Genomic DNA, 16576 nt, shown 5'->3' with positions numbered 1-16576 from the left:
AGGGTGAAATGGAGACAGATGACCAGATGACCACTGTGGTGGAGACCCCAAGGGAGCATCCGAGAGAAGAAGAGTCCTAAAGTGCTTTATTGTACAGAGTACAATTTATTTATACCTTTATTAGTTCAAATATCTCTATTTCTCTTAATATCATTTGAAGAAATACTTTACATCAATTTAACTATGCTATGTAACTCGTTAGTAACATAATTTTTCCTTGAGCTCTGGTAAATGTATTCACACTGTAAACAAAACATTCCTCTGAAGGTCATGTACAAGGACTGGATAGAGTGAAAAGGCAGCCAAAACTTGGACAACTGTTGTTCGGGGGTGTGGGGTTAGGCAAAGGAAGGAGGCGACATTAACCCCGCCCTCTCGAAAGTGGCATCCTGTTAGCCCACTGACGTCACGCCATTTTCCACCGAAGACGAAAAGGCACAATTTAGCCGGATCACAATCGATAATCTGAGCTGATATTTACACCTAAAACGGTAGCGTTTCAATTTATTGCGTTGTTATATGTTTGTAAAACGACCTGTTGTGAGTTTACTTCACATATGTGAATGTATAGTATAAATTTCTGCGGCTGCTAGCCGAGTGCCGCTACCGCTGAGTAGGCCTCGGTAGGCGGCAGCCATTTTAGCTCCCTGTAAATAAGCTGTTAGCTATTATTAGCCTCGAAACACAATGCAGCGTCGAATATGCAACAGTATAGTTGGAGATATAAAACAAACGAGTTAACTAAGGCATTTGGGATTCGCTTCGTCTGGCTGTCTGTTTGTTTTTTGAGTTTCCGTTAGCATAACCTGCCTGCAAATCCAGCGCAGAAAGTAGGCCAAGCTCTCAATTCGTTTGTGGGTCATTAGGTAGCATGTATTGCACTGTGGTAAATGGCTGAGCGAGAGAGAGTGTGACCAGTCTTTGTAGTGTATGTAGTGTAAAGCGCTTTGGGGTCCATATGGACTAAGTAAAGCGCTATACAAATACAGGCTATTTACCAGTCTTTGTCTTAGAGCTAAAACATTAATATTATTCTGCTCATTTTTCAGATACAGTCATGCATCGTGACTGTCCCCTTGACTGCAAGGTCTACGTTGGAAATCTCGGCAACAATGGAAACAAGACAGAGTTAGAAAGAGCATTTGGCTACTATGGTCCTCTCCGGAGTGTTTGGGTGGCCAGGAACCCCCCAGGCTTCGCCTTTGTAGAGTTCGAAGATCCCAGAGATGCAACTGATGCCGTGCGGGAGCTTGATGGAAGGTAGGTGGCAACCTGTGCAAATGTGTTTATGCATGCTCAATCATCCAGGTCAGGAAAGTGGATTCTGTTCATCTGGACATGGCGTTTTCAGTGGAAGATGATGAAACGTTTCTCCTACTGAAAACGCTGCGTCCACATGAATAGTCTACTTAAATGAAGGTATTGCTTTTGGATTTTCTACTACTCTTTCCTCCAAGTTCAGTACATTGCTCCCATTCCGCAGAAAGGAGAGCTCCTCTCATGCAGTCACACTTTTAACAATGATAACATGTTATTGGTCATCACATCTGTTACATTAGCAGACATTTAGACTACATTCAGACATTCAAATAATATATTCAGCCCACTGAAGTGTGCTAAGTAAGTCATTTTATTGGAAAAACAAGGAAAAATACTTTCTATTCATGTTTTTTTGGGGGGTTTTTTGGGTTTTTTTGCAGGACTTTGTGTGGCTGTCGGGTGCGTGTGGAGTTATCTACTGGCGAGAAGCGTAGCCGCACCCGAGGCGCTCCCCCTTCATGGAGCAGGCGTCCTAGAGACCGAGACGACTACAGGCGGCGTAGCCCACCGCCCAGACGCAGGTGACCTACATGTTGTTGTTGGCCAGTAGACACGATAACCAATCTATTCTGCACTTTATTCTTGCTTGGTCACTTACCGGTTCAACTTTCTTGCCCACAGTACAGTTCCCTTTAATTGCATTTGGGTTTCCAGTGTAGGTATTTCTAGTGTTTGTGACCTTTTCTGGTGATTATATATTTGTGGGTGTTGCAATGCTTAAGGCTTGCAGATTCATCATCATTGACATTAATGGTCATTTTATGGAAGGAGCCACACAGATAGTCATTCACCATCATGTAGTGGAAAAAGGGGCATTATTTCAGAATGTAGAGAGGGCTGCCTTTCTGTTTCTGAGGCATCTAAAGTGGTTATATTAAGGCACAAATGCTTCCTTTGAAACGCACATTTTTGTGCAATCTCATTTTAACTGTTTTAAAAAGGCAAAAATGGGTGTGGGGAAACAGATTTAGGCAGTCAGTAAAAGTATAGGCTAAGTATAAGTATACATTTTGGGGGGAATAAAAGTGCCAAATGTGATGCAAATTTTTTTCTTTTTGTTTGAGGATGCTTTTTATTTTTCATCTATATTAATAAGAATGAACCCGTTGCAGAGCCACCACCATGCCTCTTCTCACCACCCTCTGAGTCAATCAACTAGTCCTCTTTCAGCATCATGTGACTGCTGATCATCGGGCCGCAATCAGCTTGGCTGGTGCTGTCACATGACCCAGGCATGGCCAGTCGTCAGGTTGCACCAGCCCATTGGTTCCTCAGCATGCCGTTCTCAACCTCCTCCTCCTTCAACCTTAACCCAAACGGCAGCGGCCACCTCACATTCCCGACCAATCAGCGTATTACGTTCCCAAATGTCTACAACCTACCAGCAGCAGCCTTCGGCTAACCAATTAAAGCAGGAAAAAAGCCACAGCCAGCCCCCATCTGCCTGCCACCTAATCACCTTGCAGCATCTGGCCAGTCCTATTCAGCCAATTCTACCCACCCGGCCGACAGTCTGCCTCCCTTTCGTCATTTCTAGCTTGTTGAAAACCAAAAATACTAGTAAGTTTTCCTGCTTCATTCAGTACACTGCTGATTACAGTTTTAAAAGTGAAGAGACAGCTGGTTTAAAAGGGTTGTTCTTTTTTTTAATTATTATTATTTTGATCATAAGTTTGTCATTTTGTCGTCCACCATTTCTGTAGTCCTTGTTTCAAAGGGGGATGGACCAACATCAAATATCTGGAACGTCATGTTTCCAGAGATTTCGATGATAGATAATCATCTGGTATGTCTTGGGGCTCTGAGCAGAATTTTGAAGTCACATCAAAACTTTCCTTAAACACCCCCTATGAATATCAGATCTTTTTTTGTGTGTGTGTGTGTGTGTGTTCCCGGTTTGAGATCTTAGCCTGGCTGTTTCACGAGGCTTATTCCCTGTGAAAAATAAATTTTGGTACCAATTTCCATTTCTGTACATTTTTCCCTTAAAGTGCAGTGGACTGAATTCATACAGATGGTGGCCCAAATGGTGTGCTGGGTTTTTGATTCCCCACATCAGAGCCGATCCACAGTACGATATCAAATTACCTTAAGATGAAAATCCTTCTGGTGTTTCATGCCTCGGAGCTCTGAACCTACTGCTTATAAATCACGGGACGAATCCTAATCTGCATTTCAAAGTTAGACTGAAATATAATTGGACTTTATTGAAAGGTGCATGTGTTACTGTGGGAAAGGTGAGAGGTGGTTTCCTCTGCACCTGCCATCTTTATGTGCTGGGTCCACTGCCAGTGACTTCTGTTTTCTGGTTGAAGTATTTGTTTTCCTTGGAAAAACACCCAAGTCGTTTACTTCCATTTTGAGTTCTTGAGATAGCCAAAGGGCTGTGCTGAGGGAGCCCCGTGTAAGAAAAGGAGTAAATAATGTGGAGCTCTACACAGTGATCAATCCATCTGTCTTTGTCCTTAACACGTTTGTATTTTCCCTGCGCAGATCCCCACGCAGGAGGAGCTTCAGCCGCAGCCGTAGCAGGCAAGTCATCTTTCACGCTGCATGAGATTAACTCATAATTTCAGCATCGTGTATGCATGTGTTTTATTTGTAGCATACAGCTGTGTGATGCAGAAGTGTTGCACTAAACCTGACCTGCGTGGAAGCTGAAAAGTTTTTTGCAGAGATGCTTGTTTAACTTTACAGCCTGTTTGAACCTTTGTTGCTGTTTCTGTGGTGATGCAGTGTAAGCTCTGTGCTAATTGATATAATGTGGAAGGCAAAGTGGAGTCGGCTTACACTAAGTGAAAACTGAGTGTGTACATATGCACACTTAATACAGTCATGTTTACAGATTTCAGACCTTGTTTACGTGCATCTTTACACTAAATTAAATGTAATTTGAAATCAAACCACCATCTTTTTAAATATATCTAACTTTTGGTTAAAAACGGTTTTTGTTTAAAAAAAAAAAAAAAAAAAAAAAAACGTTCTTAAAAAAAATTTATAATGGGATGTTTTTCTTCTTCAGGTCTTTCTCCAGAGACAGGAGGAGAGAGAGGTCCCTCTCCCGGGACAGGAACCACAAACCTTCGAGATCCTTCTCTCGATCAAGAAGGTACTTGTACACCTTGAACTGTCTGAAGATTATTTCAGTCCATTAAAGTAGGGCTGTTAGCGACTCATCAAATAGACAAACATTATTTATTTAAATAAAATATTGTGATATTAATGTACAGTGACAGTGTTGGTTCTTAGCTGACCAATCTGAGATAAAGACAGCTCGACTGAAAAGCCATCCAACACCGGATACTCTTGTCAAAGCTGCCTCCTAATCCAGAGCAAGCAAATGTCTCCATCCCACCAGTAAAAAAACAGGACAGCCACCTTCTTACCCAAAAAACAAAACATGACTTATTGCTATTCCTGGTGACTAAATGGTTGCCCAAAACTTGGGGGTGTTGCAAGTTTGTTGATATGTTTTATCCAGTTAGATAAAGTAGGCTTTGAGCTTTGAAATTTAAAAAAAGAGCTGATAAATTGCAGTATATGTTATTGCAATGTAAGTGAAGTATTGTGATGATAGCTTATCATAGGGTGTTTTGGTGGCAGCACCTGTTTCTCTGCTGAAAGTGTCCGCCTCAGTGTAAACTGATCAATAACCACTCAGCTGGAGCTGTGAGTATGTGTGACATCAGTCTGCTGCTGTTGGTCACACGATTAATGAATCTGGCATCGTGTGGGTGTGGTGTTATACGCAGCACAAACTCCCACAAACACATTTCCGGTGCATTTAAAACTCAATTTGATTGTTTGTGATTGGTGAAGGGTTAATGCAAGAATGAGCTGAAATGTATTTATTTTTTGTCTTGTTCTCCCTCACAGCCGCTCCAGGTCTAATGGCAGAAGATAAGAGGTCTGCCAGGTGTAAAGGGAGCTGAAGATGAACGGTTTTACGGGCTTTCCCGTTTCATATGATGGACTCATCATGACCGTGAGGTCACTTTTGTCTGTTTTTTTTTTGTTGTTGTTGTTGTTGTTTTTTCCCCTTCCCTTTCTTTTTTTTCCCCATCATTTTTTTAAAGAAAACAACAACAATCAAGCATTTTAGTGTCCCTCCCTTTTTCCTGTTGTGGTGACTTTCAAATACAGTGACTGGGCGTGTACAGGTATAATAGCTCACCTGTGCCACGTCTGTCTTGCTGGTCCTGAAACAGTAGTGCCACCCAGCATTCCAATTCACCAGTTAATCTCTGAGCTTTGTTTTCTTGAAGAATGTTCTGTGTAGTTAGACATCGTGTGAGTAGTCCGTCATTTTTCACTGTGTAAATGTCAGCATTTTTTTAAAAAAGAAAAAGATGGGATAAATCCCTTTTTGTTTGTTTGTAAGCCAACTATTTTTTTTCTAGCTACACTCTTCATAATGAAGTTTTCCATCTGTTAGTGGTTGGCTGTTTTTGTTTACCGTATTAAAAAAAAAAAAAGGCAGCCCTTTCAAGTGCAAATCTGTCCAGTGAATCAAAATGACTACAAGGAGCAGAGGTCAGATTTTTGTCTGTGAAGTTTTTCATTTTTTCTTTTGTTTGATACTATGTGAAATTGTCTCAATTAAAAATACTGGTTGGTTTAAAAAAAAAAAAAAAAGTTGGGTTTTTTTGTATTTTTTTTCCTCACACCTTTCCTGAGATTAATAAAGTACCAATGTACTTTGAGCATTTAACCCCCACCAGAGGGCGCTCTTGATGTGTGAAGAAGCCCAGAGCATTGTTTCAGCTGAATTAAAGATGTGCCTTTATTTAACCCTAGCTGCTTCGTAAATGAGGCTTCACTCTTTTTCACTCTTTGATAGGATTCAGCGAGCGTGAAAGGGATGGTAGTGAGACCTGCTATTGGGTATGGTTTGGATAAGTGAGAAAGCTGAGCAGAATGGATGAGATTAAGGAGTCCATCAAAGGGACAACTCAGGCTGAGCTGTTTTAGACAAAGTTTGAAAGGCCAGACTGAGGGGGTTTGGGTGTGTACGGAGGAGGGATTGAGGCTATTTTGGACCAAAGGTGTTAAATATGGAGCTGCCAGGAAGAAGGAAAAGAGGAAAACCTGAGAGAAGATTCTTGAAGGAGGGCATGCGAGTTAGTGAGATGGAGACAGATCCACAATGGTGACCCTTAAAAGAAGAAGACCACATTTAACAAAAAGCTCACTCAGAGCAACCTGTTGAATCCACTTCCAGCTGGTGGCGCTGTTGGGATTTTTTCCTTCTGATTTGTTGAACATCATTTTCTGTTTCACTTAAGGTAGTTCAAACTCCACATTAGTACAGGTTTCTCCATAGGATTAAGAAGAAGAAAAAAAGCAGCCTATGGCAGGTTCATGTTCTCGTAATTTCCCTCTTCTGTTGAACGTGGTGTTCACTAAGAGGCTGTTATGTAATAGGTTGACTGATTGTTTAACCCTTTCAGCAGGATAGATAACCAATCCAAACAATGATGTCCTTGTGCTATTGATAAAGTTGTGTGCAGGCCCTTGAAAGCGTCTGAAAACCGTGCTAATACTGAAAATAGTAGCTAAAAGTGAAAGCGTAACATGACGCATAAGGGTGCTTCACACCGTTTCATTCACTAAATTTAAAGCTGTGGGTGGCGGACGCACACCGCCACAGCTCTCACGCTGTCCAGTAACTTTTCCTGGGTTACACCCAGCTCCAGCTGTTCACGCTCACAGTCCACGTGAAGCCGGCATAACGGAGACTTGAGTTCTCAAATCTGCGCGCGCTTTTCCGCAAATTACTCAAGCCCGTGTGACGTCACTGGAACGATGACACAGCATCCACGGCGACGGGTCTCGTGCCCGCGGGAAGCCACTCTTTGAGCCGTGGTATTTCCACCCCAGCGTTATGTAACGCACTGCCTGTGGGTTTGGCGCCCACGGAGCAGAGGACGGGATAATGTAAAGCACACAAAGGTGCTGCAGTGTGTTAATTCTAGACGAGGTCACAGTTCAGTACCCTGTGCTTACCCAGCGCTGAGCTGGGTGATTAGACAGTAGATGAAGACAAAATAAAACACTTTAAATAATCAGTCCAAGTCATACACTCTCTCCCACCTGCTCCAAGGTTGGGATTTCATATCAGTGAGAAGAAGAACTTGGCATCCTCTCTTTCTTCTTATAGAGTGTTAATGGAGGCGAATATTTTACCTCTGTCCTTGAACACAGCACTTTATTAGGAACACCTGTGCACCTCCTTTCTCAGAGTAATTCAATTTTATTTCATTCAATTCAATTCAATTTTATTTATATATCACAACAACAGTTGCCTCAAGGCGCTTTATATTGTACAACCCCAATCCCCCCCACCCCCCCCAAAAGGTAGCTTTGATGCTAAATAATGCTAAATAAAAACCAAATGACCAATGAAATGAAATGATTTATTTACAATAAAAACATATCAACTGTTTAAACTGAGAAAATGTACCATTCCATGGTCTTGTTGAGCAGTACATCTCAAACAGTCAGGAAAGGCCCGTCCCCACTTCAGTTAACAGTCCGCAAACATCTGGGGAATGAGGAGACCAGCTGGCTGGACTTCTAGGATCGGACTATTGTCCCATTCATGTCTCAAACAGGATTCTAGCTGCTCAGCAGTCCTGGGCCTTCTTTGTCGTATGTTTTTATTTCATGATGAGCAGATGTTATCAGCTGGTGAAGTTCTGGCAGATCAGTTCAACACTCTGACTCTTCTACTATGAAGTTATGCTGCAGTAATCGCTGCAGTATGGAGTTTAGCATATTCTTGCTAAAGACATCATCTGGATGGGAGCATATGTTGCTCTAAAATCTATATATACCTACCTATGAGCACTGATGGTGGCTTTGCAGAAGCACAAGCTGACAGGTTGTAGCCATTGGATGGATAGATGAATAGTTGCTAGATGGTTGCAGACCAGTCTCTTGGCCTGTGTGACTGGGACTTTATTCACTTGATCCTACTCTGTCACTACAATTGTCACACATTGAAAATGGTGGACAAGTTAATGTTTTTATATTTTTGGGGTCTTTTTGTCTTTCATCAACAGTGAGGGGTAAACAAGAGAGTGAGAATGAGCAGGGGAAGACACGCGGGAAAGGGTCACACTCAAACCCAGGCCACTGCATCTCATCCATATATGGCATGCGAGCGCCTGCTCAACCAGTGAGCTAAACTGGTGCCAAGGATTAGTTAACGTCTCCAAAACCTCAATCGGACTGGAAATATTTTGCAACCACAGCTATTGCCATTTGTTGGCCATTAAAAAGAATGCATATTTTCATTTATGAGACCCAGAAGCTGTATCCATCTTTTATACACGTGAATGGAGCACGATCCTTCATACTGTGTGTAAAAATCAGAGCAGCTGTTTGGTGGTGAACCTTCTGGAAATCTCTTTCCACAGTGAAAAGATTCAGCAACTCAGTCTGAGCCTTTTGGAAACATTGATGCAGATGACCCGATAACTTCCTGATTCGGATCAGTTAAGTTCTGTCCTGATACCATCACTCATTTTATGCTTTTTTTTTTTCTCTTGCCTTGTAAATGCACCCTCGCAGCTTCAACTAGACATGTGTCTATACCTGCAATATTTGAGAAGGATTTTTTTAGCCTTAAGGACATTTAAGCATTGATTCTGAAGTAAAAACAATGATCCACAACAGTTCGTTATACTCTTAGACATACAAACAATATCAGAAAGTTTTAGTTGAAGCAATTGCGAGGTAACAAAAGAAACCCAGCATTCAGGTTAAAAAGTAATGCACAAGGAATTTGCCTTTACATGTACGTCCTTTTCATTGGCTTGTTGCACCAGCAGCTTCTACAGAGACGAAGAAGCTGCTTTTATTTGCGTGAAACTGAACTCGGTCTGAACTCAGCCTTAATCTTGGGACTGCTGCAGATTTAGACAGAAAAACACTTATTTGCACATCCCGTATGCATGTCGTAACACGGTGCTGTCGTACAGCACACTGGACCGATAGTTCTGTAAATGTTTTTCCTCTGTGTTTATGCCAGAATTTGGACACTTTGGCATATCTAAATAACTTTAATGTTTTTTGCAGCGGGATGGTAAAACCAGTAACCCTCTATTCATTTTTGAAGGCTACATAATTGTGTGCTTTGCAGGGTGCTTTGTCAGGACATGCTGTGCTCCCAGGTCAAAGTGTCAACAGACAGTACGTACAGTAGAAAGCTGAAGCAAGTACAAATCTGTGCAGTTTCCCTGAAATGCTTCTGGCTGAAATGTGGGTTATTTAACTGTAAGCTTAATTAATAACAAACAGGTTTTAACATTTTAATGAGATCATACACAAGTACTTGATTTTGATTTTGTTGCATGCTTTCAGTATTACATACGCATGGTGTCAGGTAAAATTGCAAAGAGCGGGACTTCCTTGATAAATATTTAACTAAGTGGTAGCTTACTTAGTCTATGCACTTCATTTGGCGCTATCTGTGAAACAAAGCTTTTACGGTGGGTGCAGAACAAAGACCTGAATAACACAATTTGATTAGGCCTGTGCACTGTGCAGCCGCCTCAGAGCTGAGCGATAATAAAGTGTCCACTCAGCTGCACGAGTGTAAAAGCAAATTAACTCCAGTGCATATCTCCACTGAGTATAGCTTCCTAGCTGGTGTGGTGGTGTGCGTGTGTGTTTCTCTTGTGTCTCATCACTCAGTTACTTAACAAAGGACCCACTGTAGAGTCAGATCAGCTGGGCCTTTATACACCGAATCCTACAGTCTGGGCCCTTATTGTTGATGTTCTGGGAACTAGGCTAAAGGGCAGCATGATGGGGCTGGAGAGCATTGGGGGGGTTGAAATAAACAGACATGACACAAGAGTGGGAGGAAAAGAAAAACCTTCCGGTACAGTATGTAACCGGTGTGGACCAGTACTCCTAGACTCATAGCCTAAAATGCAGCTTCTATCGTTTGCACTGATTTGTACAGTTTCATACGAATCCCGTTCAACATGAAGATAAGCTGGACTACAGGCGGAAGCGGTACATTCAAACTCACTGCCAGTGATGATCCAATAAAATGTAATAAAATGATGTAGAATAGTTAGAAATTAGACGAGTGTCAGTGGCTTGTGCATTGCTAAAAAGCTGCAAGTATAAAGCCTGATTATTATAAGCAGACTGTATTCCCTGCTGACACTTTCAGGGTGTTATTATTAAATAACATTATTATGTATAGTTTATTACTGTATTGACACTGCTGCTAGTATAAGATTGGGTTTATTCTGTAAAACTTGAAGATATTTTATGAAATAATTCTGTTATTCTTTTTAGTTGTTTTTATGTCAAAGTAAGTTGCACTCATTGGCCACTTCTTTAGTTACATTAGTTGCCTTAAATTTCCAATAAGCTGACTGATTTAGGTCCATATAGAAAAAAAAAACAGATACATGGGTAGATTTGCAAATCTATTATGCAAATGTCCCGTTTCACCACATCCAATGGTGCTCTATTGGGCTGAGATCTGGTGACTGTGGACACCATTGGAGTACAGTTGTTCAAGAAACTATCTTGATGCATTCTCAATCATCCAGGAAAGTAAATCTCCAAAAGTTGATTCTGTTCATCTGGACGTAGCGTTTTGTGGGAGAAACGTTTCGTCACTCATCCAAGTGACTTCTTCAGTCTCAGCTGACTGCAGGTTTCCCCAATCTTATAAACAGTACATTTGCATAATGACGCTACGTCCAGATGAACAGAATCAACTTTTGGAGGTTCAAGAAACTAGTTTGAGATGATTTGAGCTTTGTGACATGGTGCATTGGTCAGCAGCAATACTCAGGTAGGATGTGGTGTTTAAGTGATGCTCATTTGAAACTAAGGGACCTAAAGTGTGTGAAGAATATATCCCTCCACACTATTACACCATCGACAGCAGCCTGAAGTGTTGATACAAAGCTGGAGCGTGGATGGATCTATTCTTTCATGTTACTTACAAAAAGTCCTGAACATACAACCTGAATGTGGCAGCAGGAATCGAGACTCATCAGACCACGCAACATGTATCCAGTCTTTTAGTGTCCAGTTTTTATGACTCCATACCAATTTTAGCCTATGTTTCCTCCTCTTAGCTGACAGGAGTGGTACTCTGTGTACTCTTCCTCCCCTCACCTTCAACCGGTTACAGCAGATGGTTGTCCCTCCCTCAGTCTGCTTCTGTCAGAGGTTTCTTCCTGTTAAAGGGGAGTTTTTCCTTCCCAGAAGTGCTTGCTCATGAGGGGGTGGGGGTGTCCTCTGACTGATGGGGTTTTCTCATATTACTGTAGGGGTTTTACTTTACAGTGCAAAGTGCCTTGAGGTGATTGTTGTTGTTATTTGACACCGTGTAAAGAAACAATTTTAACTGAACTAAGTTGAATAACTTGAGTATAACGTGTGGTTATGTGAGTTTATGTTGCCTTCCTATCAGCTCGAAGCAGTCTGTCCATCCTCCTCTGACATCAACAAGGCATTTTCACCCAGAGAACTGCTGCTTGCTGGGTATTTTCTCTTTTCTGGACAATATTGCAAACCCTGGAGATGTTTATGTGGGAAAATCCCAGCACAGCAGCACTTTCTGAAATACAAAGACCAGCCCATCTGGCACCAAATTCCCTTAAATCACTTTTCTTCCCCGTTCTTATGCTTACTTTATATTTTAAACTTTATATTATTTAAATTGGATACAGGTACAAAAAGCGCATGAGTGCAATTACCCAGTGTAGTTCCATTTACTGTTTACGAGTTTCTCCACTTTTACTTCTACTTTCTCCTTCGCTGCTGTCTGCTCTGTAATATCAACAGAAACCGAAACGTCGCGTGAGCTGTTTTAGAAATGGAAGGAAGCAAACGAGACGTGTCATTGTAATGTATCCTGGAAACGGGACAAGTATACACATCACTGCGCTCTGTCATGCGCACTGAGAGGCAGGGAGAGACGGGGAGGCTGAGCTGGGCTGTGTCCTGAACTGGAATTTCCTCTCGTCTTCTACCCGAGCCAAGCTTCACGTGTGCTCGTGTGTTTACCGGGCCAAATCCACGTGTGCGAGTCCCCCGAGTCTCCGCCTCTGGACTGGAGAGGAGGGTACCCGGAGCTCATAAAAGTTTAGCAGGAGTCCGTGTCTGTAAGAAATCTTAGGAGAAAGTGTCACGGAGAAGTATTTTCCTGTGAATCTGCTGGGTTACATAGCATCAGCTTCGGGCGTTTATTTACATCAGAGCTGCTGTGAAGACTGGAAATCAGAAAAACAGCAAGATAAGGTGGATAACAGTCAGGTTTCCCCCAGCAAGTTTGAAAGAAGGAAGATTTTTTGTCTTTGAATTAAAATGTAAGTAAAACTAAAAATTTGAATTTTCGCGCTTTGGTGTGTTCACTTGTGACTGGCCTGTTAGTGTATACAACTCTAAAAAAAATCGCTGTTTACATTATATGGCTATACAACCTGTAATGTTATAGGAGCTACTTTTAGGTTCAGTCCTAACTATATGCTTTATCTTTTTTTAATGTTTTATTTATTTATTTGTTTGTTTGTTCGTTTAATCCCATAAATTACACGTTTCCATGACTACCGCCGTCCCCGTGTTGTTGTTGGGTTTGTATGTCTTTTAGCTGGTTTCAGTGTATCAACTCAAAACTTTACCAAAGCTTCCCGCACGGTTGTTTTTACGTGTGTGTGGTTGTGGTTCATTGGTGTGCAGGGGTGGTGGTAGTAAGGGCTCCAGACAGTGACAGCGCAGTTTGGCCGGCCAGCACGAGTTCCAGCCTCACGTGGACCTGTGTAGTAAACTGGGCAGGGACCGAGCCGGTTCCAGCGCCGCCCGTGCATGACTCGTTCTCCCGCCACTCGCTTGAATCACTCCGCCCCCTCCTCTCACGCCGCGTCACACGCGTGACTGAGTGGATGAAATGGGAGGGTGTGAGGAGGATAGTGGCTACAAGCTGTGTGTCAACCCTCTCCCAAAGTGTTTCAGTGTTTCTGATGTTTTACTTCATTCTGGATGAATTGGATTTATTTTGGCTCCCCAGTTTTTCCCAGTATCCATCCTATTGATATTTCAATCAATCTGTCACACAAAGACATAAGCACGTTCCTATCAGATGAAAAACTATATATGAGCCTGATCTTTGGATAATGTGTGTTAAAGTTTTGCTGTTGTTGTTTTGTCTCCAAGATTTCGTTGAACTTAGAATGAATGAACTGCAAATCTTGGACAATCGCCACATTTGTGGGATGATGTAACGGGGCATGTTTTAACAAGATTTCCACCCAAGTCATTTTAAAGCCCGTGTTTATTATAAAGCTTTGTTGAAAAAAAAATTGGACTTAAGGTGCCAGTGAACAGTTACCAGGTTGTGTGGATTTGCTTCTCTGCACTTCTCTTCAACGTCATTATTTTCATCACTTATTAAACTCTAATCAGAGTGACCTCTCCCCCTCCTGCTGTTCTCAGCTGGATAATCATGATGGGAACTGCTTCTCATGATTGTTCCCTGAAAAGAAAATCCTGGGAATTCTGCCCAGTACTTCCCGGATGGCCTTAATGACATCCACCTGAGACACACCTGATTCCTTCCTGTAGCCTTCGCAGTAAAGTGTTTGCTGTTTGTATGTAAGTCCCGTCCAGATCTGCAGATGTGGAAATAGGATTCATAAGTCACCGTCTCTGATTTTTACTCTGCAGGGGGCCTGATACTGCCACCTGGTGGTGATTCTCGGTGTTTGCGCTCTTGGTCGCTGCTTAGGACTTGTCCTTACATGTCTGGTTGAGATTATGCCCTGGCATGTACCAGTGATTCAGAGAGAGGGAGGAGCGCTCAGTGAGTCACTGCCTTAGTATAAAAAGCTGCCCAGTGAGACCAGTGTGTTAGTTCACTGAGGAGCTTTACACTGGTTTGAAAGATGGTAAGACTGATTTTTACTTTCATACTCGAGGCAGTATCAAGTAACTGAGATGGATGCACTTGTAATGGATTACAGAGCTCATTTTGCTTGGTTTAGAATAAGACTGGTGCTGAGGTTCCTCTCCTCTCAGAGAAGTCACTGCATGTTTTACTTGTGCAACATTTCATCAGCACCGAGTGTCAGGGAGGATTAGTCTCATCGCTGGAGATGCTTAATTGATGGAGACAAAATTAACTTTCAAATATGCCATGCCTGGTTTATTATTGTTACTACTTTTTAAAGCAAAACGCCAATCAGTGTTACTCTAACCAGAGATCTTCTCTCTGTTTCCATCAGTGTAGAGTGATGGCTTCTCACAAGCGAATCTTGGGGGTTCTGAGAAAAAGATCAGCCCGGAGAAACCTGTTTGGGCCTGTGGACCGAGTGCAGTTACAGGTGGAGTACCAGACCGCCATGCGTAACGACCTTCAGGAGGCTTCAAAGCGGTGGGGCTTTGACTTTAGCTTGGACAAGCCTCTGGAGAGCAGTGATTTCCAATGGGAAGGTGTCCCGAGCACTAGGGTGCCTCTGCTCTACAGGTCCTGTTTGCAGGATCTCGGACAAGCTGAAGGCCAAAGGTCAGCAGCGACAGTTACTCCCAAGAGAGGGAGGGTGGAGACGGCACAGAGCGAGAAGGAGAACATCCCCGGTACGCCGGAGAAATGCAAGCACAGCCAGGAGATGCTGGAGAAAACACCGGAGAAGGGCGAGAACACGGGGCTGAAGAGGAAGCAGACGAACATCACAGGTACGTGTAGCTGAAAGCGAGAAGTCTCGTCATTTTACGTGAGAGTGCATGAGCTTAAAATTCCTGCGCTTTATCCCAACAGATTTCTACCAGGCTAAAAGAAGAGTAGTGTGGATGCCCCGCAAATCCGGCGAGTGATATTCGGTGGAGAAACGCCAATATTCCAAGAGAACCACACAGACAGGGCCACGCTCAGGAATCACATGTCCCGCACAGACTCTGGCCGTGCACCCAGGAGGGACCTCAACCACACGTCAATACAAAACACTTAATTAGGGTACTGTAGTCACTCTGAGGAGATTGGTGTTTTTTCCCCTCAGTGGCAAGAATGCGACATTTGAGCAGAGAAGATTAACAGTAATCTCTGGAATCAGTGGATTTACCCTCATTTGGGGAAGGGGGGGGGGGGGGGGGGGGGGTGCCAAAGTGTTGCCCGACTGCACATTCAGCCGCACTGAAAGCACAGTCACATCCGCTGGAGATGTGTCGATTAAAACCATCCAGTCTCATCATGTCTGTAAGGTGAGAGGACAAAGCTCTTTGGCTCCATAGTTCAAATCCATTATTGTTTTTCTACAGCATTTTTTCTACATGTGTATCACAAGGGTTTACCAGTCATCTTCTTTTTTACTGTCTGAAGTATGTTATACCTTTTATGTCCAGCTGTACACAGTGCTTTTATCGACCATCATTTAATCAAAGGAAGATGCTTGAAGAGTTCTGACATCTCAAACACGCAGTTGCTTTGCTTAGATTGTAAAAGACAGAAGTGCCATCATATCCTCTTCCATCCTTTTCCATCTACTTTTACGTCAGCTGATTTTTGATGTCCTTCGGCTGCCCGGTCCAGACTCTGATACTGATGACGTAGGCTAGGAACACTTAAACACTTTTATTTAGTTATATATGTATAAGAGATTTATCTATAAAGTTAAATATGGCATTGTCAGGTAGCATAATCATTTAAACTGCAGTGTTGCACATAAACACCCAGTATCAAGTGCCTTTACTGGCATTTGTTTTTGGTATTTAAAGTTCCTTCATCATAAGCAAATGTATACTAAGCTAAAATGACACGTTTATTATTTTCACCGTGCAATCTAACTAATGATATGTTTTGTTTTGGGTTTTTTACCTTAAATTTGTTCTTTTTTTTCCCTCTTGGCACTTATTTATGTCTACATTAGCAAATCCTGCTGCTATGGGTAATATGAATGGGTGTCGAAAGATGTCACTGTGACGCTAACCCTCACCAACAGAAAGCTTAGAAATGCTCCGAAGCCGAGAAAATAAGCGAATGACCCCAAACAACGAATGCACTTCTGTTTGTAGATGCTTGCGCACATTTCCGCTGTATTGTGTTTTGTTCAAGGCTACAAGTGAAAATCTCTGTCCTTATTTATTGTGAGATACGATGTCATGTGTTGATTTAGGTTTTGTTTAATTATTATGAAATCCAATAAAATGGTCAAATGAACCGGCTTGTGTCTTTAATGTGTAGTCACTTTACTTTTTAGTATCAACGGTAAAACTATTCCTTAGT

General features: G+C 42.3%; 2 protein-coding genes across 4 annotated transcripts; both read left to right on the top strand.

Moving 5' to 3' along the window:
* Positions 1-366: 366 nt before the first annotated feature.
* Positions 367-6093, top strand: srsf3b (serine and arginine rich splicing factor 3b). 2 transcript variants are annotated; one of them, XM_063474119.1, is made up of 6 exons: positions 367-491; positions 1050-1260; positions 1701-1841; positions 3814-3852; positions 4343-4429; positions 5197-6091. In XM_063474119.1, the coding sequence occupies exons 2-6, from the start codon at positions 1058-1060 to the stop codon at positions 5222-5224; spliced, it is 498 nt and encodes a 165-aa protein (XP_063330189.1). In that variant the 5' UTR covers positions 367-491; positions 1050-1057; the 3' UTR covers positions 5225-6091. The 2 variants fall into 2 exon arrangements, with proteins under 2 accessions (XP_063330189.1, XP_063330190.1); XM_063474120.1 differs by lacking the exon at positions 367-491 and adding an exon at positions 695-830 and having other exon boundaries at positions 5197-6093.
* Positions 6094-12418: 6325 nt separating this feature from the next.
* On the top strand, positions 12419-15428 carry cdkn1a (cyclin dependent kinase inhibitor 1A). Of its 2 annotated transcripts, none has more exons than XM_063473043.1 (3): positions 12419-12671; positions 14583-15033; positions 15116-15428. In XM_063473043.1, the coding sequence occupies exons 2-3, from the start codon at positions 14592-14594 to the stop codon at positions 15169-15171; spliced, it is 498 nt and encodes a 165-aa protein (XP_063329113.1). In that variant the 5' UTR covers positions 12419-12671; positions 14583-14591; the 3' UTR covers positions 15172-15428. The 2 variants fall into 2 exon arrangements, with proteins under 2 accessions (XP_063329113.1, XP_063329112.1); XM_063473042.1 differs by lacking the exon at positions 12419-12671 and adding an exon at positions 14151-14246.
* The last annotated feature ends 1148 nt before the right edge of the window (positions 15429-16576 follow it).

The sequence above is a fragment of the Pelmatolapia mariae genome, linkage group LG5, assembly GCF_036321145.2.
Source record: "Pelmatolapia mariae isolate MD_Pm_ZW linkage group LG5, Pm_UMD_F_2, whole genome shotgun sequence".
Classification (NCBI taxonomy): domain Eukaryota; kingdom Metazoa; phylum Chordata; class Actinopteri; order Cichliformes; family Cichlidae; genus Pelmatolapia; species Pelmatolapia mariae.
This window is presented reverse-complemented; position numbering and strand designations above follow the sequence as displayed.

What these genes read in the sequence shown, in the direction of transcription:
- srsf3b (XM_063474120.1), top strand. Translation starts at nt 1,058, where the DNA reads ATGCATCGTGACTGTCCCCTTGACTGCAAGGTCTACGTTGGAAATCTC. An exon ending in TTCAGCCGCAGCCGTAGCAG is followed by an intron (nt 3,853 to 4,342) that starts GCAAGTCATCTT and finishes TTTCTTCTTCAG; the next exon opens with GTCTTTCTCCAGAGACAGGA. An exon ending in TCCTTCTCTCGATCAAGAAG is followed by an intron (nt 4,430 to 5,196) that starts GTACTTGTACAC and finishes TCTCCCTCACAG; the next exon opens with CCGCTCCAGGTCTAATGGCA.
- cdkn1a (XM_063473042.1), top strand. An exon ending in GAAGCAGACGAACATCACAG is followed by an intron (nt 15,034 to 15,115) that starts GTACGTGTAGCT and finishes TTATCCCAACAG; the next exon opens with ATTTCTACCAGGCTAAAAGA.